This window comes from Ostrea edulis, chromosome 9 (genome assembly GCF_947568905.1).
Source record: "Ostrea edulis chromosome 9, xbOstEdul1.1, whole genome shotgun sequence".
NCBI lineage: Eukaryota > Metazoa > Mollusca > Bivalvia > Ostreida > Ostreidae > Ostrea > Ostrea edulis.
In genome coordinates this window covers 11,856,318-11,880,594 of record NC_079172.1, presented here as the reverse complement: position 1 = coordinate 11,880,594, position 24,277 = coordinate 11,856,318, and the positions used below count along the sequence as shown (strand labels likewise).

At 35.4% G+C, this 24,277-nt stretch overlaps 1 protein-coding gene across 2 annotated transcripts in view; it reads left to right on the top strand.

Annotated features, from left to right (window-relative positions):
* The first annotated feature begins 556 nt into the window (after positions 1-556).
* LOC125660202 (uncharacterized) overlaps positions 557-24,277 on the top strand; it is a 37,551-nt gene continuing 13,830 nt past the window's right edge. Inside the window, exons 1-3 of one of the 2 annotated variants that reach the window (XM_056148527.1) lie at positions 557-621; positions 12,969-13,606; positions 18,232-18,333. In XM_056148527.1, coding sequence (XP_056004502.1) covers positions 584-621; positions 12,969-13,606; positions 18,232-18,333 — 778 coding nt within the window. In that variant the 5' untranslated portion in view covers positions 557-583. Of the gene's footprint in view, positions 622-12,968; positions 13,607-16,717; positions 16,767-18,183; positions 18,334-24,277 lie in introns of those variants that run through there. The other variant, XM_056148528.1, reaches the window with a different exon arrangement.

The window sequence follows — 24,277 nt, the reverse complement described above, 5'->3', positions numbered from 1 at the left end:
CAGGTGCTTGACGTTTTAGATACATATGATAGTTTGTTTTATATAAGACAATTTTTAAAACATCATATATATCTAAAGCGCCAAGCACCTTTGGGATGAAAATGTGAACTATTTATAAGACAGATACATGGTAAAACTCAATCACATAAGAAGCTTCGTTAAACCCTTTCCTAGGTGAGTTAAATAACTCCGTTTACCTGATCAGGATATGGGGCTCACGGCGGGTGTGACCGGTCAACAGGGGATGCTTACTCCTCCTAGGCACCTGATCCCACCTCTGGTGTGCCCAGGGGTCCGTGTTTGCCCAACTATCTATTTTGTATTGCTTGTAGGAGTTATGAGATTGATCACTGTTCGTTATCTTCACCTTGCATTCAAAACTTTCAATGGGGGATATTTTTCGGAGTTAGAAAGATACTGCACATCGTCAATATGTAATATAATAATATACTAACGCAATCAGTTAGGCAAATAGGTCTCTCGTTATTTAGTCATTTATTTGATATGTATGCTATATAGCGTCTTTATAAAAGGTTTGTTTTCCCCTAAATTTTAGGGTTTCTGATTACAACGGAAATTCAGAATGGGATCAGGGTTCAGTAAGCTGCGGAAACCTACACAGTAAGTACATGTAATTCAAGAAAATGCAGTGAATCTTTAGAATTTTTTTTTTATAAATGAGGCATATAAATTGGACACATAATTGTATATATGACTATTTGACTGGCTTGTTCGCAATTTTATCCACTAGATGACACACCCGCAAGAGCAGGAAATCACAAATAATATTGCATAGAGGAAGGACTTTTTTAATGCGTGTTTGAATTGTTGCACAAATAAATTGAATGAAAGATATCTTTAATTCAAATGGATTGAAGAACAATTTATGAATAATTGTATACATTAGTACTTTTATATTGTAAAACTTATACAGTACCAATTTTGATGCATCAGATGAGCATTTCCACCAATAATGTCTCTTCAGTTATGCTCAACCGAAATGTTTGAAATCCAAAATAACAATGAAGTTTTAGAGCTATTATAGGGAAAAACAGTGTCCCAAAAAGTGGAGTAAATTCGTCTAAGGATAAAAGCTATGCATGAGGGAGATAATCCTTAATTTTGAAATGAATTTCTAAATTTTATCACAGCAATTAAATGTATATCTATTGATATCACATGAGGGTAAGGATTTTAGAAAAAAATTACCATCACAAACAATCCAACATGAAGCATCCCTTTTCGTAGACAACGAGAAGATCACTGGATCAGGACCCTAGGCACTGCATTTCCATATGGATGCAATGATAATGTATATGATGTGGGAAATTTGACTATTCCACAAGGAAATAACGTGAATGTGACGGGACTCTTTCCCAATATTCAAAAATGGAAACGCAGTCATCGACATCATTCATATAAAAGACCAAGTATAAATGATGTCACGTTTGATTCCCTTTTGCCTTACGTCAACAGACAATTAGGTCCACATCATATTCGTACAAAACCTTACTCTGTTCCATTGAGAGTTTTACACACGTTATTTGAAGAAGCTATGACTAGTCTATATTTGGATTTTTCAACACCTGAATATAGACTGAACTCTGTGATTATGGGTGTTGCCTACCACAGGCTCTTTAAACCAGCACGGGTCATGGATGATATTCCTTCCAAATCATGGCGCCAGTTTCTTAAGCTCAAATTTACAAACAAAAGAATAGATGCCGTCAACATCAGCAACATTCTTCGTCATAAAAGGGTTCAGTCGTGTGTTCCAAATTATTTCAAGTTCAAGTCTACACCCTGTATTTCCTACAGCTATACTTCTACTATTGCATCCAAACTTTTTAATTATAAACAAACTTTGCAGTGCCTAGATATAGAGCATCTTATACTTAATCCACCAACGTGTTCTTGTTCTTCATCTTCTTTGAACTGTAGTCCAGCTGGACATGTCATTGCTGGTGATGTTGATATAGTTGAAAATGAGGACCTCAAATCACTTATTCTAAAAGGTCCTAAATACAGAAAACCTCGGTCTATTAATTGACGACAGAACTTCATATCTATTATGAATTCTGTCGAAGATTATGCCAGACGATGGGCTAAATATGAAAAAGAACTTGACACATTGTCAGAATGGGTTAAAAGCATAAGAGGGATATTAAAATCCCGCATTAGACATATGAAAACAAAAGTACGTACCATCTATCCTTCTGTGTTTAGTAAACCAGAAGTGATAAAAGAATTAGATATGTTACATGAGGAAAATGTTTTGGTTCCAGCTGACAAAGCTAGTAACAACATTGTCTTTGTTTGTAAGGCTCATTATTACAACTGTATTTTAAACGAACTTGGCATTAATTCCACTTTTGGTAATCATACTTATACTCCAACTGCCCTTTCAAAAGATGAAATTATTCAAAACCATGCTTCAGTTTTAGACACATTTAATATCCCAGTCAATGGGTCGAATGAATATGAGTTACTGTACCTATACTGGATTCCTAAACTACATGGAAAACCTTACAAACAAAGATACCTTGCTGGATCCAGTAAGTGCTCTACCAAGCCCCTATCTTTGCTCCTCGCGAAAATATTAACAGCTATGAAGGACAAACTTCAAACTTACTGTGCGACTACATATGCCAGATGAGGATTCTAAAAAATTCTAAAGAACTTTTAGTAAAGTTGAAATCGCAGAATTTTTCCCAAATCAATAACATTAAAACCTATGACTTTTCCACACTTTACACGACCATTCCTCGCGATAAATTAAGGACTGGACTTTTTGACATCATAGACAGTTGCTTCGTCAACAAAAATGGAAAACGGAATATTCATATCTAGTGATCAGTCATCCAAAAAAAGTACCCTGAAGTTGAAATATAAAATATGCTAAAGTTCCCAATTGACAATATCTTCGTGGTCTTTGGTGATCAGGTCTTCCAAGAGTGTGCTGGAATTCCCATGGGCAAGAATTGCGCTCCTTTGTTAGGTGACTGTTTCAGTATTCCTATCAAGCAGATTTGATCAACAAGAGTACCACAAACGGAACAATTTACGCCCTTCGGACAGTGAAATTCAACCTGGAAGCATATTGTGCACTCTGAATTAATACAACTCACATTCTGAATAGAAAAGCCTTAAAGTGGGTCATGGTGAACCGATCCATCTGACATGTGAACTGATTATGTATTTCTCTGAGAGTGAGGTTGAAACAAAATGTTGGTGCAATATCTATCTATGATGATAAATGTCCAGGAAACCATTGTATCTACTTTTAGCCCTAAAGTAGGTCATGGTGCACCAATTAAGTTGAAATGTTAACTGAGTATGTATTTCTCTGTGACTAAATTTCAGAGCAATACCTGTGACCACACCAAAAAAACCCTGGAAAACTGTTTGACTTACTTCTACCTCTAAAGTACTGTTCGCCAATCAAACTGAAATGTTACCTGCACTTGTCCTCCTCCGAGAGGAAGCCTTTGACTAAATATCAGTTCAATATCTGTATCCGTAATGAAAAAAGCCGGAAAAACTGTTTGACCTATTTTTAGTCCAAAAGTAGGGCAAGGATGGACCAATCCAGCTGAAATGCAAACTGAACTTGTATTTCTCCGAGAGAAAGCCTATGACTAAATATCAGGGCAATATTTGTATCCATAATGAAAAAAGCCTGGAAAACTGTTTGACCTACTTTTAGTCCTAATGTAGGTCAAGGACGAAAAGACCAATCCAGCTGAAATGAAAACTGAACTTGTATTCCTCTGAAAAGAAGCTTATATGTAAATTTCAGTGCAATATCTGTATCTGTAACAAAAAAGTCCGGAATACTTATAGCCCTAAAGTAGGTCAAGGATGAACTAATCCAGCTGAAATGCAAACTAACTCTTACAATTCTTGAGGGAGATATTGTGACCAAATTTCAAAGTTGTATGTGTATCTGTTACGGAAAAAAGTCCGGAAAACATGACCCGGGACGGACCGACGGACGGACAGCCAGCCAGCCAACCGGACGGACATCGCCATAACATAATACAATCTAATGACGGGCGTATAAAAACTTCTACGTGAGAAGAAAAAAATCTCTTGCTGTGGCCTTCAATTCGACATTTGGATATATCAACGACGTTTTGTATATTAAAAATAATAACTTTTATTCACATCTCGATTCGATATATCCATGTGAGCTCGAAATAAAAGACACCACAGAGTCCTCCACTTCTGCTTCATACTTAAGATATTTTATTGGAAGTAGATATTAACAATCAGCTGTATGACAAACAAACGGGATGATTTCAGCTTCTGCATTGTCATATTCCCATATTTATGTAGCAATATTCAATGATCACCTGCATATGGTATTTATATCTCTCAACTGCTTAGATAGGCGAGGGCTTGTTCTGTGTATGGTCAGTTTTGTGAATCGAGGCAAGCTACTGACAAACAAGTTGATGGTGCAGGTGTTTCAACAGTCTCGATTGAAGTCAGCATTTCATAAATTCTATGGTCGATACAACAATACAAACAATCATTGGGTTAAATACTGTCTGACGTGTTTGATACCGATTGTTAGGCCGTTCATGGCACACATAACTCCGTTTACTTGATAAGGATATAGGGCTCATGGTGGGTGTGACCGGTTGACCGAGAGTGCTTACTCTTCCTAGGCACCCTATCCCACCTCTGGTGTGTACAAGGGTCAGTGTTTGCCCAACTATCTATTTTGTATTACTTATGTGAGTTATGGGATTGATCACTGTTCGTTATCTTTACCTTTCATTAAAACTGAAGCGTGGTTTTAAAGGATTTCATCTTTTGAAAGAGCAGTTGGAGTATAAGAACGATTACTAAATGTGGAATTAATTGAGTAATACAGTATCTTTTTCCTTAGACTTCTCTCCCAGTCACCTCTTGGATTGTTGATTTTAATGCGAGATCTGTGTCTTTTGATTGACTTTGTTGTTTAATGGTGTTCTTCTGGCAATCATATCATTTTTCGTTGTCAGCACTATTTGCCATATCCGATTCATCAATGATACGGACTACCAAATATTGTTTTCAACTTAATCACTCCATATCATTATCTTCCCACCATTTTATTTCATTATCACATTGTTTTGGAAGTTTTCCCTCTAAATTTATCTGGTTTCTGTAATTTTCAAGAATAATTCTATTTTCATCCCGACCCGACCATGGTACAAACTCTCTACACCATATGACGTCAGTAAACACGCTTTGCAACAAAACCACCATCAATCTCTACCCAGAGTTATCATTCCTTACACTCACATATACCTCTGTTAACGTCTCAAAATAAGCAATGTTATTCCACATGTAAATCCACTTTTTTACGGCTAATAAAACTAAGAACTACTTTATAAAATATTGGGAAAATGTAGGACAAGAAACTATTTGTAGGTTTATTCCATTACTATATATTCTTCATGTACCTATGTATAGGCCTGGTGCAATAGAACTACCCAATAACCACGTTTCAACCCAAATCAATGCTTCTTGTGTCACAAAAAGACTTGACATCTGCTAAGTATTTGTTTAATTAAGGAAATTTTTGGAACTGAAGTCAAAACCATACTTTATTTGAGCATACGTGCCATTTTACAAAAATCTTGTAAAACCCTTGAGACGTTGATAGAGGTGTAAGTGAAAGCAAGGAACGACAACTCTGGTTAGAGATTGAACCACCATTTTTATCACCCAGTACAACAGTGTATCATTGTTGTTACCAATGTAGTTTATTGATATATATATATATATATATATATATATATATATATATATCGTTTTCTGTGAAACAAAGAGTAAGCCACAATGTATCAGAATAAATCTTTATGTTCAATGATGTTCTTCTGAAGACTTCATTGCATCGATATCTTGAATTAACAAGAGGCCAATAGGCCTTGACGGTCACCTGAGCCCATGCATGGACTTGTCTGAAAGGCTCTTATATGCACAATCCTGCAAAGCCTTTACAATTGAAATATTTGTTAGACTGCATTATATGATCTCTTTACAAAAGCATTCAGCGTTCAATATCTCAATATATTTTGGCAGATTAATAGACGGAAATTCAGACCCCCCTCTAGCAAAGACTATCAGTTAGTCTGCTATATGCCTAGGAGTAGAGAATATTATTAAAGAATTGCATAAATTTTACAGTTTTTACCCCAGCATTAAGGCCCCTTGGGATTGTTCCCTTCTCCTACAGATGTTACATATCAAATAGGGTAAAGATTGGCCCAGTAGTTTTTGAGAAGTTGTTAACACTGGACGGACGATGGACAAGGGACGACGACTGACGCAGACTAATAGCAATAGGTCAACTGAGTGACCCAGGTGACCTAAAAATGTTTATTATAAATGGTATTTATAAGATGTTATACTGAATTCATTTAAGACTTTAAACTGTATCGGAGAACAGTTACGTAATTTATGTTCCGAAAACGGCTCCTCAAGTAGCAAGGTATTAATTAGCATTATACAAGGAAACAAATTAGAGAGAAATTAGTGAATCTCTTATATTCACCTTTAGATGAATATTTATAGGATTTCCAGTTGCATTCTTGAAATGAGTTTGAAACATTCAAGAATAGTCACCTTTTCATTTTATTTGTAAAAGAATAGAGAGAAACGCACATAAATGCAACTGCAGGACTTCAGTTTTAAAACTTCAACAATTCTAGCCTACAATTTTATAAAATTGTTATATGAAACTTAAAAAGTAACGAGAGGCCCATAAGCAACAAGCAGTAGGTCCTAGTAATAAACAGGCTTTAGCAAAACTATCATTATACCAGTACTTTGATTTAGACAAAATTTCAAAGGCAACAACAAAAATTCATTATTTGATTATTATATTCCCTTGTAGAGACCCTATGCCCCTTCATTTAAACAAATTTGACCCAAGAATGCTTTGTGTCAAGTTTGGTTGAAATTGGTCTAATGAGTTTTAAAAGTTGTCAATGCATTTGTACTATTTCGCTGTTATTGTGGCCCTTCATTTAAGTACTACTCCAAATAAGAGTCAGGCAGGGAGGGCACATCAAGGTCTGTCGATTTTTATGAAACATGGCATGGTGATACCTTTTTTTTTGCCTTTAGAAGCGAAAATATAACCTCAATTTTTTTCTTACACCTGTTTGGTTTCCATAGTAACGATCACCCTGTTTAACATATTCAACAGTTAATATTCAAGTATTTCGTGGTATTACAGTGAGATTTAAAAATTACATAATGCACAAATTTGATATAATTGTTTTAAAATGAATTTATTGTAATGAAATATAACGTTTAAAGAAACTGTTAATATAAATAAAAATATGTTAATGTTAATTGTAATATCTGGTCAAAGTCCATGAAAAGGGAGATAATCAATAATGAGTCAAATTCGGATTTTCCCTTTTTTCAACATTTTCTCAGGTAAAAAATCTTAAAACCCAAGACTGGATATATCTAACACTATCAGTCATAAAATGATTTATTTCAGTTATGCTTGTAAATGAATTTTTTTGTGTGTGTAAATGCATACTTGTTACAAAAATAGCATTTAAAATTGTAATGATTTCCCACTAACAGTCATTCTCTGTAACCACTTAAACATTTAAATAAGGGATCTGGCACGCATTGTTGCAGATTTTTTTTAAAATGGCACATCAACTTAATCTCACATGAGTAATGTAAAACCATTATAGTTTGATTGCTATGCAACTCCATTGCCATGGTAACACATGCTTATCATTCAGGTCACAAAATAAATAAGTCCATTTTTAAATGAAAAATGACAATTTTTATTCAAATAAGCTGGATTTAGTTGTTGGATTTCATATCAAATCATCATAAAATAATATTTTGTTGTATTGTTGTTATTTAGTTAACGATTTGAACATTTCTATTTTGGTTTTATTTCTGTCTGGAAAATAGGTGTATTTGCTACATTCTAAAAAGGCTATTTTAGAGGCAAATTTAAATTTTGGATATAAATTCCCGCATATTGCTTGAAATATATGAATGTTTTTTCAACATGCATTAGAACTAGTACTTCATATAACAATGAGACATATCAAGGAATCTGTCTTCTAACCTGTGTTTGCATAGAAACAAAATGATGCATTTCGTCATAATAGGCCAGTAGAGGTGCATACTTCATTGCAATTTAAAATATAATTTTCTTTGTAATCTAAGTACATGTATATCATCTTGATAACTTACTGCTATTAATGTTATTATTTTAAATTTCTACAAATTTGATATGAGAATGTTGGTTGACATGGAAACAAACATTGTTATATCTTTTCAAATTTGAAATCCATGCAGAAGGAGTAAATGTTTTAGACAAAAATAAAAACTGCTTTATTGACATATTCAACTGAAAATAACCTTGAATCCTCATTATCCCAGGTAGCTTTGTGCAAAGTTTGGTTGAAATCGGTCCAGTGGTTCTGGAGAAGAAGTCGAAAATGTGGAAGGGTTACAGACGGACAGACGACGGACAAGAAGTGATCAGAAAAGTTCAGTTGAGCGAGCTAAAAACGTTTTAGGAATGCATACTAAAAATCAAAACTTTTCCAGAATATTATTCGTATAGGAATAAAATATGATGATATTGTCTATCTGTCAGATTCAAAATATATTCATCTATGGAGAAATTTTGCAAACGAATATGTATAAATCAAAGTACTGACAGTACAGCTGGGACTGAGTTGCACCGCATGGAATAATTAGGATTATATGGATAACATGTTCACATCTATTAATCCACCAATGGCCTGAGAACAGTTGGGGGGAGTTTCCTCTCAAAAACATCTAATTCAATTGAAAACTCCCACTTCCTCTTAATGAGGTATAAAGAGCCATGTCTAGCGAGAGAGCGAGTTGATTCCTTAGTAGCAGAATTTTGGAATCAGGGGTAGGCAATCAACAGAGTTGTAGAAGTTAAGTTTATTCTACTATCTGTATGAAAAGTTTTTGTGTTAATCAATTGGAGAGAGACAATTGTGATTCCTCGAACGATAAATACTCGTCCGTTTAATTAACAAATTCTGAGCTGCCTAAATAGGTGCTGTTTTAAAAGCACGAACTATTCTGATTTTACATTCTAAATACGTATGTGATAGTTTTATATAACGTTCGACTGAATGAAACGATGTTTGTTGAATTAATATAAATTTCCAAAAATCCCAATCAAGGGAATTCGGAAATTAACTATCCATTAAGGATATAAAAGAAATGAATAGCCAGAAAAGGATTAATTTCAGAATGGAAAGAATATGTATGATAATGGTCCGCCATAAACGTAACCGGAATGAAAGAAGGGGGAATTTACTATATAGTAGATTTTCCATGGGGGTCATCTGGCTATAAAAGGGGGAAATCCTACTATATAGCCACATTTCCATGGTGGAAGATCTACTATATAGCCATTTTTCCGGGGGGGGGGGGACTACTATATATCCATTTTTCCGGGGGGAAAGATGGCTAGGGGGAAATGCTACTATACAACACTGGTATATAAAATACATTCAACAACAACAAACTAATGTCAAATATAAATGATAGATAAACAATTAATTATGCAAATGAAATAAGCATGGCTATTTGGGGACTAAGAATATATCACACGTCTGTTTCTATAATTCTGAGAGTCAAATGTACGCAACTGGGGATGACAATAGTCTAGTTCGCACCCTGTGACAACATCTTCGTCACAAACCCAAATGCCAGATACACGAGGCTTCCATACGACTTAACAACAGCAATGACATCTTAGCAATTCACTGATAAAACTTACGAACCCCCCTGCAACATTCATTTGTCCACCTGAAAGCCTTGACAGCTCTCAAAAGAACACTAACTGTCTGGTCTTTGATCCCACATCATGATCAGGAACATGTCATTAGTAATCACATTGAGTTCCACTTAAACAAATTGAAGCAATTTTCCTTAATAGGACTTATCACCTCAAGGTCATCCTTTTAAAACTACACTTTTCAGTTAACAAGAAATCCTTTTATAACTACACTTTTCAGTTAACAAGAAATCCACTTGTTCAACAGTTCGTGGGAGCCGCTATTAACGGTTGTAGTTGAAGTTTTTTTCAGTTGTGAATTCACAAATTATTACACTCATCACGAAATTACATAGAATGTAGTCCAAGAAGTAATCGTGAATTCCTTAAACTTAAATCATTTCATGGTTTATCATTTAAACTCGATATTTTAAAATATCTATTAGATAACGCTCATAACGGATGTGACCGGTCAACAGGGGATGCTTACTCCTCCTTGGCACCTGATTCCAACTCTAGTGTGTCCAGGGGTTCGTGTTTGCTCAACTATCTATTTTGTATCGCTTATAGGAGTTATGAGATTGATCACTGTTCGTTTTCTTTACCTTTCATAAGGAATGAAACTATTTTATTTTCGTTGGATTGAGGTATACAACGAAAAATAGACGAAAAACTTTGCATCATGCGCTACACGGAATTATGTAGTTTTCCGGGTGTTTTGTTTCTCGTAGTATATTTTCATTCAACGAAAAAATATATATAAATTCATATAAGGAAGCAGTGTAGATGTGCATATTTCTAGAAAATTCTGCTTCAATACAATTTTTCTTGGAGTTATGCCCCTATTAAACTTAGAATTTCGAGCCTGTCTGTTGGGTTCTTGCAGTAATGCATAGCATTACCATTCAGTATGCGAGTCATTGTCAAGGAATGGTAGAGAGTAGGATATGTGAGCATGCTCACTTCTGCTTCCTTTCATTTCTAATTGATACATATGTAATTGGCGAATTAACTTGGAGGATTGAAGCACTTATTCATTATTTTAAAAAAGAAATCTAAATAAACAACAGCACAATAAAATTTGCTAGAAGAAAATAGTGAAGTTTTAAAAACATTTGACTGTATAGTGAAATTTTGCGGTAAGTACATTCGGTTTTTTAATAAAATATTCACACGAGAAAATATAATGAAATTCATCGTCTGACATCACAGACTCGTCCACTTCTGCTTCATACCTAGATATTTTATTGAAAGTAGATATTAAGGACAAACTAACAACTCAACTTTATGATAAACTCTCAGCTTCTCCATTGTCAACTTCTTGCATTTATGTAGCAATATTCAATCATCAATGTACATGTATATGATGTGTATATATCTCTATTATATATCTACAATTGAATCGATATGCAAGATCTTATTCTGCGTATGATCAGTTTTTGAATCGAAGCAAACTACTGATAAACAAGTTCATGGTGCAGGGGTTTCAACATTCACGTTGAAAATCACCATTTTTCAAATTTTATGATTGTTATAAAAATCTGATTTACCAATATAACCTATCATTGGGCAAAATGCTGTCTGACGGGTTTCATACCGATTGCCAGATCGTTCTTGGCATTTTGATTTTGGCTACAAATAACCACGTTTACCCGATGAAGATGTAGGGCTCACGGCGGGTGTTACTGAGGATGCTTACCCCCCCTAGGCACCTGATCCAACCTCTGATGTATCCAAGGGTTCGTGTTTGCCTAACTCTCTATTTTGTATTGCTTATAGGAATTATGAGGTTGATCACTGTTCAATTTATTCACCTTTCATTGGATATGTATTAATGCAAACATGATATTCCCGAAAATGCACACTTCAATCCGATAAATGGTATTCAGATAAAGCATAATTACTTTTCTTCATCTAGATGTTACAATGTCTCTGTATGTAATCTGAAATGTGGAATTCGAAACCGAGGTTAAACAGTTCGTTCCCATATTGGCCCAAAGCGTTCTGTTCTCGACCCAAAGCGTTTGTTATCCATCTTTTAAAAGCGTTCGGTTTTCGGTAAGAACTGTTCCTTTCAAACTGTCCAGCGTTCGTTCAAAAACAAAAACATTCGTTACCAAAACCGTTCAGTGTTAGTTCACTGTTCCAATGGTGTATACTTCATGGTCTGTATGTTCATCTATCTAATTTTTGCGAAATTCATGTTATAACTGATTTTAAAGGTAACTGAACTAAACATTTTTACCGACACCCGCAATGATTTTGTATATATATCCCTTTGCAGATTGAGACATCGAAATCATTTTACTGCTAGTATTTTGAATTTTTTCATCTTGTAGTCTATAATCAACAAACATTTTAAGCCATAAAAATCTTGACTTGCCAAATATATTAAGAGATCAAAATCTTTTCAGTTTACTCCCATGGTATTTTACAATGAAGTATAATACAACAAAACTTACTGATTGATTTGTATTTTACCATTTTGTCCCGAACGTTATCATGAGATAGATATCAGACACCACAGAGTCGTTCACTTCTGCTTCATACTTAGATATTTTATTGAAAGTAAACATTAACGGCAAACTGACAACTCAACTGTATGACAAACGGGATGATTTCAGTTTCTCCATCGTCAACTTCCCATATTTATGTAGCAATATTCCATTATCACCTGCATATGGCGTTTATATATCTCAACTGATTCGATATGCAAGAGCTTGTTCTGCGTATAGTCAGTTTTTAAATCGAGGTAAGCTACTGACAAACAAGTTGATGGTACAGGGCTTTCAACAGTCTCGATTGAAGTCAGCATTTTGCAAATTCTATGGTCGTTATAACGATCTAGTTCGCCAATACAACCTCACATTGGGTCAAATGCTGTCTGACGTGTTTCATACCGATTGTTAAGCCGTTCTTGGCACATTGATTTTGACTACGGATAACTCCGTTTACCTGATCAGGATATAGGGCTCACGGCGGGTGTGACCGGTCAACAGGGGATGGTTACTCCTCCTAGGCACCTGAATCCACCTCTGGTGTGTCCAGGGGTCCGTGTTTGCCCAACTATCTATTTTGTATTGCTTATAGGAGTTATGAGATTGATCACTGTTTGTTATCTTCACCTTGCATGTGGCTAAAAATCTTGTTTGTTTTCCAGAAGCATCTCTGGTCCAGATGGTTCCACAGACGATGTCGTGAATCAAGCAAGACTTACGCGAATTTTAAAAGATACTTGCCAAAGTATTATGCGTGATATTCTTATGCATATTTTCAAGAGCGAAAGCAATTTTGAAAGCAGACTAAAAAATTGTAAACAAATAAAATTGTATCCTGATGAGGAAGAAATACTTATTCCACCTCAAGGACAATGCTCCTTTAAAAACATAGATTTTTCCCTGGCTTATAAAATTTTCAGAAATGTTTGCCCAACAGAAATCAAGGCATCAACGGTGACTAAATTTGGTACACATCCGTTACCAAACGACAGAAGTCTTCTTGCCTCTATTGAAAGACTGCGAACAATAAGAAACGATGATGCGCATAGAACAAAAGCTGCAATACCCCATGAAGAGTTTGAAAAGTCATGGGAAGAAATCAATGGAGAAATAGAAAACATAGAAAGATTATTACATTTAGGAACCACACATAGTGAAGAAATGAAGAAATTCAAAACAATCAACATTGATCCTGGGACTGCAGAACTTGAGAGACAAGTGCTTTTGAAGGAAAAGGAGTTACAAGATCTAAAGGAAAATGGTGATCAAAGTAATTTCGGCAGACATTTAGAGGAAAACGGTGAGAAAAGTAACTTCAGCAGAATACTGTTTTAATCTTTTGCAACACTAGAAAACATAAATGAACACGTGTACTCTCTCCCCTCTCCCCACCTAGCTGACAAGACATGTTAAGTGATGACGTTTACATAAAGTCTAGGAAAAAATTCACACTACTGTTATTTTGAAGGCAGAAAATCTACTATCTTAGATAGTGTAGAAGGGACACCTATAACAAATCATCCAATACTTTTAAGGTCAAATTGTTTTAAAAAATAACCTCACTTTACACGTTTTATCAGCCCTATCTGTATATATATGTGTGTGAGAGAGTAATAGATATTACATGAATGGTTTTTTTTTTTACCTGTCACATATTTTGATTTCACTGCCACAGGGGACTAAACTCTTGATTTTGTATTCCCCATAGGAGTTTTGAGATTGATCACTGTTCTTTATTTTCACTTTTCATACTGTGTATTTCCTTTGTTTAATTCCTATGATACTAGGGAGGAATTGTTGCCTTACACTTGAAGGAAAAAGAGTAGGAAGTAGATCACAATCTAGATATTGTCAATAAAACAGCATTTTGTACAGTCTGGATTAGTATTTAGCTTCACTTTCAAGTGCACGATGATCAAATATAGTTCAATTGCACAGTAAATATAGAAACTGACCTGCGTGTAAAACTTGCACCAAATTCTTTTCATTGATTTGCAAATCATAAATCTAAGCCAGTAGCAAAAGAAAGGAAAGGACAGTCACCGTGAAAATCATAAATTATACATGTGTATCACCCAAATAAACATTCGATATTGATAAATATGTTAATTCATATTGTTGATTCATGTGTTCATTGATATTGAAGCTTAAAATAATGTGGATCTGAATGATTACATGTACATGAAGCTCTGACATGTCACAACACTAATCACCATCTTGGAACAAAATTTGAGTATCTCTTGGATTCCACGGTGGTTGTGAATTTTCGTTAGCATCTTTATAAGCAAATAAGTGAATTGGCTTCATATTGCCTACGTCTGCTTCTTTCAGAAAAAAGGATTGGATCCACGGTCAATGTTAGCACTTATATATCTAATGTCTTTTATTCTCTTCTTGGATTTTTGTTTTCCTTTACTCTACACAGCAGGGCTAAGGTGTCCTAAATAAAGTTAAAACAAACATCATAAAATGTACCTCAGTGCACTTCACACTATTTGACGTCACAATATAAAAGTACGTCATGACGAACAGGTCCATAGTTCAATCGGATCACGCGCGCGTCTTTTTCCGTAGCCGATAAGAAGACTCGGACGTAGATCGGCGCAAGAATTGCATCAAATCGATGCATTTCTTCGCCGGAAGTGCGCATGTGGATGACATTAAATGAATCCCAGTATAATGTGTTATTTATGTTTTCACCACAGATTAATTTTGGCATCATTAACGTCTTATTCACTCTAATACATAAACATTTAAGTGGAAAATGATAGTGGTAGAATACCTTAGATATGCATCATATCTTAGATGCATTTGAAAGTTCGCGTTTCATATTGTAACATACGACTGTGATGTCATAATTACATTTGTGTAAACATGGCAACATACTCTGATGGCGTCGATCCATATACGAGGTTCATTTGCGGTTATTGAAATAGCCGAGTAGTTACAATTGGTCTATAGTTGTATCGCGGGGAAAATGTCGTAATATTTTCTAGTTATTTACTGCCGTTGTCTAGTGTTCAAGCTGTATGTGTTTAAATCTGTTTTTCAAATGATTTTTTACCAGTATTCTTTGATAATGTATGTCTGATATTTCCAAATGAATATACATATCGGGGGCGATTCAAGTTCACAAAGTAATATAATAAAAAAAACCAACGCATGTAATATCGACTCGGCACAGGTGAAAGATGACGATATTTTATTTCGATCAAGGCATATTCTTAAAGGTGACTTGTTACAGATTTAGGAGTTTGATACGGAAGGTAGAATATTTTGCCTCGTTTAGATACGATTTGGATGTGAATGTGGAAAATGCCCAACATTTGAGTTGAGATTATGGATTTGAGAGGATATTGTACCGATTGGTATCACTTTTTAAATTGGCCATATCAATGTCGACATATCAAGCCCAAACTGCAAATGATTTGAGTGCATCTTTCACCTGTGCCGATGTGATAAACAACTAAAGGTCTAGTGGATAAAAATAGCTCTACGTCACTTGTATGACGACGTAAAAGTTAAGCGAAGGATTTCCCCCTACGTGATACGATGTTTGTTTATGTATTGACAAACAATTTCTTCTAAATATTACTTTAATATGAATATGCTGTTATTACTTGTTATTTTACTCGGGACACTTTAACCCCGCTGTTTAATTATTTTAAATACAATCAAATTTCTTTTCACACAGTCCATTCTTTATTCTGAGGGCATGACTTATCACTCTTTTGAATATTAGTTATACTAATTTTCCTGTTCTGTATGTCTAAGGTAAATTCTAAAATTGTTATCTTCCTATATTCATGTAGCAATATTTCATTATCACCTGGATATGAAGTATATTCTTTAGCGCTTATTCTACTATGTTCAGTGTTTATAGCAAGTCATTCACCGTCACTATCCACGGTGTCGTTAAAACTGGTCATTTATCACAGAAATTTAAACGATAATATTTATGGCGTAACATTTATAAATAAATGAAATTCTCTCAGATGACGAAGTAGAAAGGGGTGAAAATTTCGTCATTCGTTTTTCTAAATCGATATTTAGATAGGTATATACCTGGATTTTTGGAAGCATAAAATATACGCAGCAGCTGATAATGTAGATATCTGTACGTTATGCAAAAATAGTAGGCTATGGAATATAGACTGATAATTGTCAGTGGAAGGTAGTGATTATTTTTAATTTTGAAGGTAAAAGATATTTTTCTGGTCAAAAGCCAAGATGTTGTCCAGTTGTGTTTTATTTATAATTGGATCTTATTGGTTGGTTGTATATTGTTTAACGTCCCGCTTGAGAATTTTCACTCAGATTTTATTGTGAAAGGTTTAGGTTTGTGGCTTTAAGATGTGCTAACTGGCTGTCAAGCATGCCAACAAAAGGCGTAGCCTTTCTTTAGATGGGTAAACCTTCAACTCGATTTTATTCGCCTGTGTTAATGAATTTATTTTTAGGTCACCTGAGTAAACTCAGGTGACCTATTACAATTGGTTTTCGTCCGTCGTCGTCCGTCATCCGTCGTGCGTTAACAATTGAACAATTGAACATTTTTAACTTCTTCTTAATAGCTACCAGTCCAATTCTTTTCAAATTTGTTATGAAGCATCATTGGGACAAGGGGGAAATAAATTGTAAATTTCAGGACTCCAGCACCCCTGGGGACCTAGGGCGGAGCAAAAACTGCCAAAAATTGACCAATTTTCAAAAAAATTCTTCTCAAGAACCACACACATGTAAGAAAAGTAAATGCATAGTGATGTAGAGCAGGAAGGCCTCTACCAAAATTGTAAATTTCATGATCCCAGGGGTAGGGGTTCTGACCCCAGGGCGGGACCAAACTTGTTATATTATGTTTATGTGTAAAACACTTAAATACCATCTTCTTTATTGATACTGAATTGAAAATAAATAGATATTTAAAAAGAACAGGTAGCCCTTTACCAAAATTGTAAATTTGAAGATCCCAGGGGTAGGGGTTTTGGTATCGCGGTGGGGCCAAAATGGTCAGTTATCAAATGTGTGAACAATAAACACTTTTAACTTCTTGATAACCATCATTCGAATTTTTTTCAAATTTGGTATGAAACATATTTGGAACAAAGGAAACATAGATCGTAAATTTTAGGATTCCTGCACCCCTGGGTCCTATGGGGCAGGGCAAAAACTGCCCCAAAATGACAATTTTTCAAAACTTTTCTTCTCAATGACCACACACAAGTAAGAAAAACTAAATGCATAGTGATGTAGAGCAGGAAGGCCTCTACCAAAATTGTAAATTTCATGATCCCCAGGGTAAGGGTTCTGACCCCAAGGGGGGCCAAACTTGTTATATAGTGTTCATGTATAAAACCCTTAAATAACATTTTCTTTAGTGCTTTTGATACTAAATTCAAACTAAATGGATGAAGCAGTTAGTCTTTTGCCAAACTTGTAAATTTGATTTTCCCCAGAGTAAGGGTTTTTACCCCAGGGTGGGGCCAAACTGAGTATATATAGTATTTATGTGTAAGTTTGCTGAAACTGTATAAAATCTAAAAGCTTACTTAGAAATAGCAGAAAAGGATATACAAAAAATGGTGAATTTCACAACCCAGGCTCGGGTTATGACTTTAGGATGAGTCCAAATTAGTCATATATTTTGATGTTTTAATGTTAATACACCTATTATTTAAAGTCTTTCATCAGTGTATGCACTTTTGAGGGCAATGAAGTTTTAAGAACACTTCTTGTTTTGTACTGTTGTTAAACATTAGAATTTAGCTTAGATATTCAGAACAGGATTTTTTTTCTAGATTTCATAGCCCATGGAAGTAGTGATAGTTCTTCACTAGTACTCAGGTGACCGATAAGGCTTGTTGGCCTCTTGTTTAGTATAGTATTTGTTAAGTATATTTTACTTAATAAAACAATATTTGGCAGTGCATGGGAATGAGTTAAAAGAGGACAGTGGAAAGATGCAACAGATATGGCAGGAATTATTAAACCTCCGCCACGACCTCGACTGTTCAGTGAATACTGGAGGTAAGTCTGAATTTGTCATTATATCATATTAAGTCATAGTAAATCTGGGTGTCGCGTGACATTTATTCCATTCTCGTAGTCAATGTTTGACACTATCTTTTTCTGAAAATCTGAATAATTTTTTACATTGGTATAAACTCGCTGTAAGGGTTAATGATGTAGACGATCATCTCCTTTTAAGGAGTTAAATGTTGCCCTCAAAAGGTCCCACAATGTTGTGTGATGAAAGTTTCTTTCTTATCATTAATCACGGATACTATGATAACATTTACACCTTTATTGTACACACCACACTAGGGTTCGAATTTACTGTAAGGAGTACAAGTATACAACTTATCTTCACCTTTCATCAAGCTATATAAGTCATACATTATTATACAATTCAACTCAATCGGATTAAAAAGTAATCAAACTAATTTCCTATTTAATTATGTATTCTCCGCGTTAAAGAGCAAAGACCCAATTTCAAAATATGCATGATCACGTAATGTTGCACGCGGAATTTCGAAAGTGAACAATTACATTGCTATTTGAAAGCGTCCACGTCCTGCAGGCTGTTAGCGGGACACATTCAGCGATAAAAGACAGATGGAAACATGGTAGAGAGAACCACTTTGAGCAATCAATTTAACATGAAATCACCATGCAGTACGCCTATACACTGTAAACGAAATTCGCATCTGATTCTCACATGGTCAATCATCAAATCGTCAAATTTTCATCTTTTGGTACAGAAGGGAAAATTCTTATACCCAAATTAAAGACTGTATGTTCCTTTAAGAGATATTTTGATCATTCCTTTTCAGATCCCATGTACTCTATCTCAAAATGTTCTGTGAAAAGTTGTAAAACGTGTGATATACTGATCACTAGAAATTCATTTAGTAGTAATCTCACCGGACGTAGTTTCTGTACCCAAACTTTTGATAATTTAACTTGTAAATAATAATAATAATGATTGGTTTTATATAGCGCCTTATCCAGCGTATGCTGCTCAAAGCGCTTTACAATTATCAATGTACATTATTACCCCGGCAGACCTTATATCAATCTAGAACTTTCTCAGCCTCCTAGGAAGCATACAGTGCAAGCTGCCATTACAAGCGCTAGAGCACTAACATTCTAACAATATCTTTCACTGTCTATAGCCAGGTACCCCTTTTACACTTGGGTGGAGTGAGGAAATTCATGTAAAGTGCCTTTCCCAAGGACACAACGTCAGACCTGCCGCGGCTAGGACTCGAACCCACGACCTTTCGGTCGAGAGTCTGACGGTCTGACCACTCGGCCACCGACGCCATCTTCTAACGTTGTCTACGCTATTGAGTGTAACCTATGTAGCTTAATTTATGTGGGAGAAACTAATGGTTCACTTAATAACAAAATATCGGGGCACAGATTTCAAATAAATAATGGTGGTAACCAACTTCTTTACAAGCATTTCAATTCACCTGACTACTCCATCTTGTCAATGAAGGTCAGGATTTTGGAAAAAATACTATCACACAAATAATCCAACATTAAGTACCCTTTTCGTAGACAACGAGATCACTGGATCGGGGCCTTTGGTACTGCATTTTCATATGGATGCAATGATAATGTACATGATGTGGGAAATTTGACTAGTCCACAAGGAAATACCGTGAATGTGATGGAACTCTTTCCCAATACTCAAATGCAGAAACGCAGTTATGGACATCGTTCATATAAAAGACCAAGTATAAATGATGCCACTTTTGATTCACTTTTACTTTACGTCAACAGACAATTAGGTCCACATCATATTCGTACAAAACTTTATTCTGTTCCATTGAGAGTTTTACATACGTTATTCCAAGACGCCACAGCTATACTTGGATTTTTCAACACCTGAATATAGACTGAACTCTATGATAATGGATGTTACCAATCACAGGCTCACCCACCACGGGTCATGGATGATATCCCTTCCAAATCATGCCGCCAGTTCTTTAAGCTCAAATTTACAAACAAAGGAATAGACGCTGCAAAGATAAGCAACATTCTTCATTCTAGATGCCGTCAACATCAGTAACATTCTTCGTCCTAAAAGGGTTCAGTCGTGTATTCCAACTTATTTCAAGTTCGAGCCTACACCCAGTATTTCCTACAAATATGCTTCTACTATTTTAATTATAAACAATAATGCCTAGATATATACCATCTTATACTATTCTTGATCCACCTTCATGTTCTTCATCTTCTTTCAACTGTAGTCCAGCTGGACATGTCATTACTGGTGATGTTGATAAAGGTGAAAATGAGGACCTCAAATCACTTATTCTAAAAGGTCCTAAATGCAGAGAACTTCGGTCTTTCAGTTGGCGACAGAACTTCATCTCTATTATGAATTCTGTCGAAGATTATGTCAGACGATGGGCTGAATATGACAAATTGTCAGAATGCAATGAAAGTATTAGAGGAATATTAAAATCCTGCATTAGACACATCAAAATAAAAGTACGTATCATCTATCATTCTGTGTTTAATAAAACGTTAGTGATAAAATAATTAGATAGGCTACATGGAGAATATATTTTGCTTCCAGCTGACAAAGCTTGTAACAACATTATCTTTGTTTGTAAGGCTCATTATTACAACTGTATTTTAAACGAACTTGGCATTAATTCCACTTTTGGTAATCGTATACTCCATCTGCCCTTTCAAAAGATGAAAGAATAAATATCACTTACCGTACCTATACTGGATTCCTAAACTACATAAAAATCCTTACAAACAAAGATGCATTGATGGATCCAGCAAGTGCCCTACCAAGTCCCTATCTTTGCTCCTCTCGAAAATATTAAAAGCTATGAAGGAGAAACTTCAAACTTACTGTCCGACTACATATGCCAGAAGTGGTGTAAATCAAATGCAGATTCTAAAAAACTCTAAAGAACTTTTAGTAAACTTGAAATCGTAAAACCTTTCTCAAATCAACAACATCAAAACGTATGACATATCCACACTTTATACGACCATTCCTCACGATAGATTAAAAACTATACTTTTTGACATGATAGACAGTTGCTTCTTCAACGAAAATGGAAAAAGAGAAATCCATATCTAGTGATCAGTCATCCAAAATTTACTTTTTTAAACATCCCTCTGATTCCACGCACAAGTACTTTGAAGTTAAAATTGAAGATATGATGGAGTTCCTCATTGACAATAATATATAGTAGTCTTTGGTGATCAGGTCTTCCAACAGTCAATTGAAATTCCCATGGGCACGGATTGCGATCCTTTGTTAGCTGAGCTGTTTCTATATACTTATGAGGCAGAATAGATTCAAAACCTTCGACATAAAAAGAAAACATATCTTGCTGTGGCCTTCAATGTGACATTTAGACATATCGACGACAATTTATCCATTACAAAAACAATATTCATTCATATGTCGATTTGATATATCCCTGTGAACTCGATATAAAAGACACCTCAGAGTCGTCCACTTCTGTTTCATACTAAGATATATATTGAAAATAGATATTAATAGATATTAAAGGCAAATTATCAACTCAAATTTATGATTAACGGGTTAATTTCAGTTGCTCTATCGTCAACCTCCCTTATCTATGTAGCAATATTCCATTATCACCTGCATATGGTGTTTATATCTCTCAACTGATTCGATATGCAAGAGCTTGTTCTGTGTATGGTCAGTTTTCACATGGAGGCAGGCTGCTGAAAAACAAGTTGATGGTGCAGGGTTTTCAACAATCTCGTTTAAAGTCAGGATTTCGCAAAATTTATGATCGTTATAACAATCTAGTTTGCTAATACAACCTATCATTGGGTGAAATGCTGTCTGACGTGTTTCATATCGATCGTTAAGATGTTCTTAACACAATGATTTTTACTACGGATAACTCCGTTTACCTGATCAGGATATAGGGCTCACGGCGGGTGTGACCGGTCAACAGGGGATACTTACTCCTCCTAGGCACCTGATCTCATCTCTGGTATATCCAGGGATACGTGTTTGGCCAGCTCTCTATTTTGTATTGGCTATTGGAGTTATGAGATTGATCACTGTTCTCTACCTTTCATATCTGCATATGGTGTTTATATATCTCAACTGATTCGATATGCAAGAGCTTGTTCTGCGTATAGTCAGTTTTTAAATCGAGGTAAGCTACTGACAAACAAGTTGATGGTACAGGGCTTTCAACAGTCTCGATTGAAGTCAGCATTTTGCAAATTCTATGGTCGTTATAACGATCTAGTTCGCCAATACAACCTCACATTGGGTCAAATGCTGTCTGACGTGTTTCATACCGATTGTTAAGCCGTTCTTGGCACATTGATTTTGACTACGGATAACTCCGTTTACCTGATCAGGATATAGGGCTCACGGCGGGTGTGACCGGTCAACAGGGGATGGTTACTCCTCCTAGGCACCTGATCCCACCTCTGGTGTGTCCAGGGGTCCGTGTTTACCCAACTATCTATTTTGTATTGCTTGTGGGAGTTATGGGATTGATCACTGTTCGTTATCTTCACCTTGCATAATGCTATCAAAGCCTTCGAAGGATTCAGATGCCAGTTTTATTTCTCACAAACATGGCCACCTACAATTGATCATATCCTTAATTTTGTTGCATATTTATCTCATAAGAAAATGCCCTACTCAACTGTGAAATCATATTTGTCTAGAATCAGTTATGTGTTGCAGATTCATGGTTATTCCAATCTAGTCAAATCATTTATAGTGCAAAAAATGTTAGCAGGATTCAAGAGAAGTAGACCTACAAAGGATATAAGAAGTCCTATTTCCTTAAATCTCTTGAACAAGATTTTAAATGTATTACAGCATGTCTGCTATTCAAGCTATGAGCAATGGTTATTCTCGGCAGCATTTACCTTATCATTTTTTGCTATGTTAAGGGTAAGCGAAGTAGCAGTTACATCAAAAAAATTTGGCTATCATGTCATTACTTTCAAGGATCTCCAAATATTAGAACATGGTCTCCAAATACATCTCAAATTTTCAAAAACTGATGGATATGAGTCAGTTATCAGTGTCCAAAAATCCAGTGAAAATGCAATTTTATTTAGGTGTTTTGAGAATTACTTGCAGTTTAGAACCAAGGAGGATGGGCCTTTGTTCTGTCATCAGATCAAGCAACCCATTACAGTTTTTCAGTTTTCAAGCACGTTACATAAAGCTCTCCGGTTTCATGACGTAGATACAACCACTTTCAAATCACATTCATTTCGCATAGGAGCTGAAACACATTTTCTAATGTATGGGGTGTAGGAGTCTCAGATCCAGATAACAGGCAGGTGGCGATCAAATGCTTACAAGACATATCTAAGACCAGAAATGGCTACCTTATAGTTAAGTTGCACATGTATTTACTTGTCGATTTTACAGGTACAGTTTGGATTGTGGAGCCCACAATCCAAACTGTACCTGTAAAATCATCTCAATCATAAAGAGGGCAGAGCAGTATGCCATAAGATGTGGTTTAGAAATGTCCTCTTCTTTGGGGTATTTGCAAGTTATATGGAAAGGAATTTCTGGTATGCGTTGAAAGGATTTACGTCGGACTTTAGACAATTTATTGTTAGTTCTTAGACAACCAAAAATTTGGTTTTACATTGTGGTGGTAATGATATTGGCGCTCCTAATATCCCTCTCAAAAGGCAACAAATGTTCATGAAAAATTCCATAAAGGAACTGGTAAATATCATGCTAAATACCTGTATCATATGGTCTCACATTCTTCCCAGATTATATTGGAGATACACTATTTCAATAGCTCCATTGGTACATTTGTTATACAAAATGGTGGTGTCTCTGTGAAGTACCCCGAAATTACTGTTTCACATACACATTTGTTTCTTAAGATGGTGTTCACCTTTCTATTGAAGGTAATAGACAATTTCTTGGAACATTGCAAGATAAATTAAAGCAGCT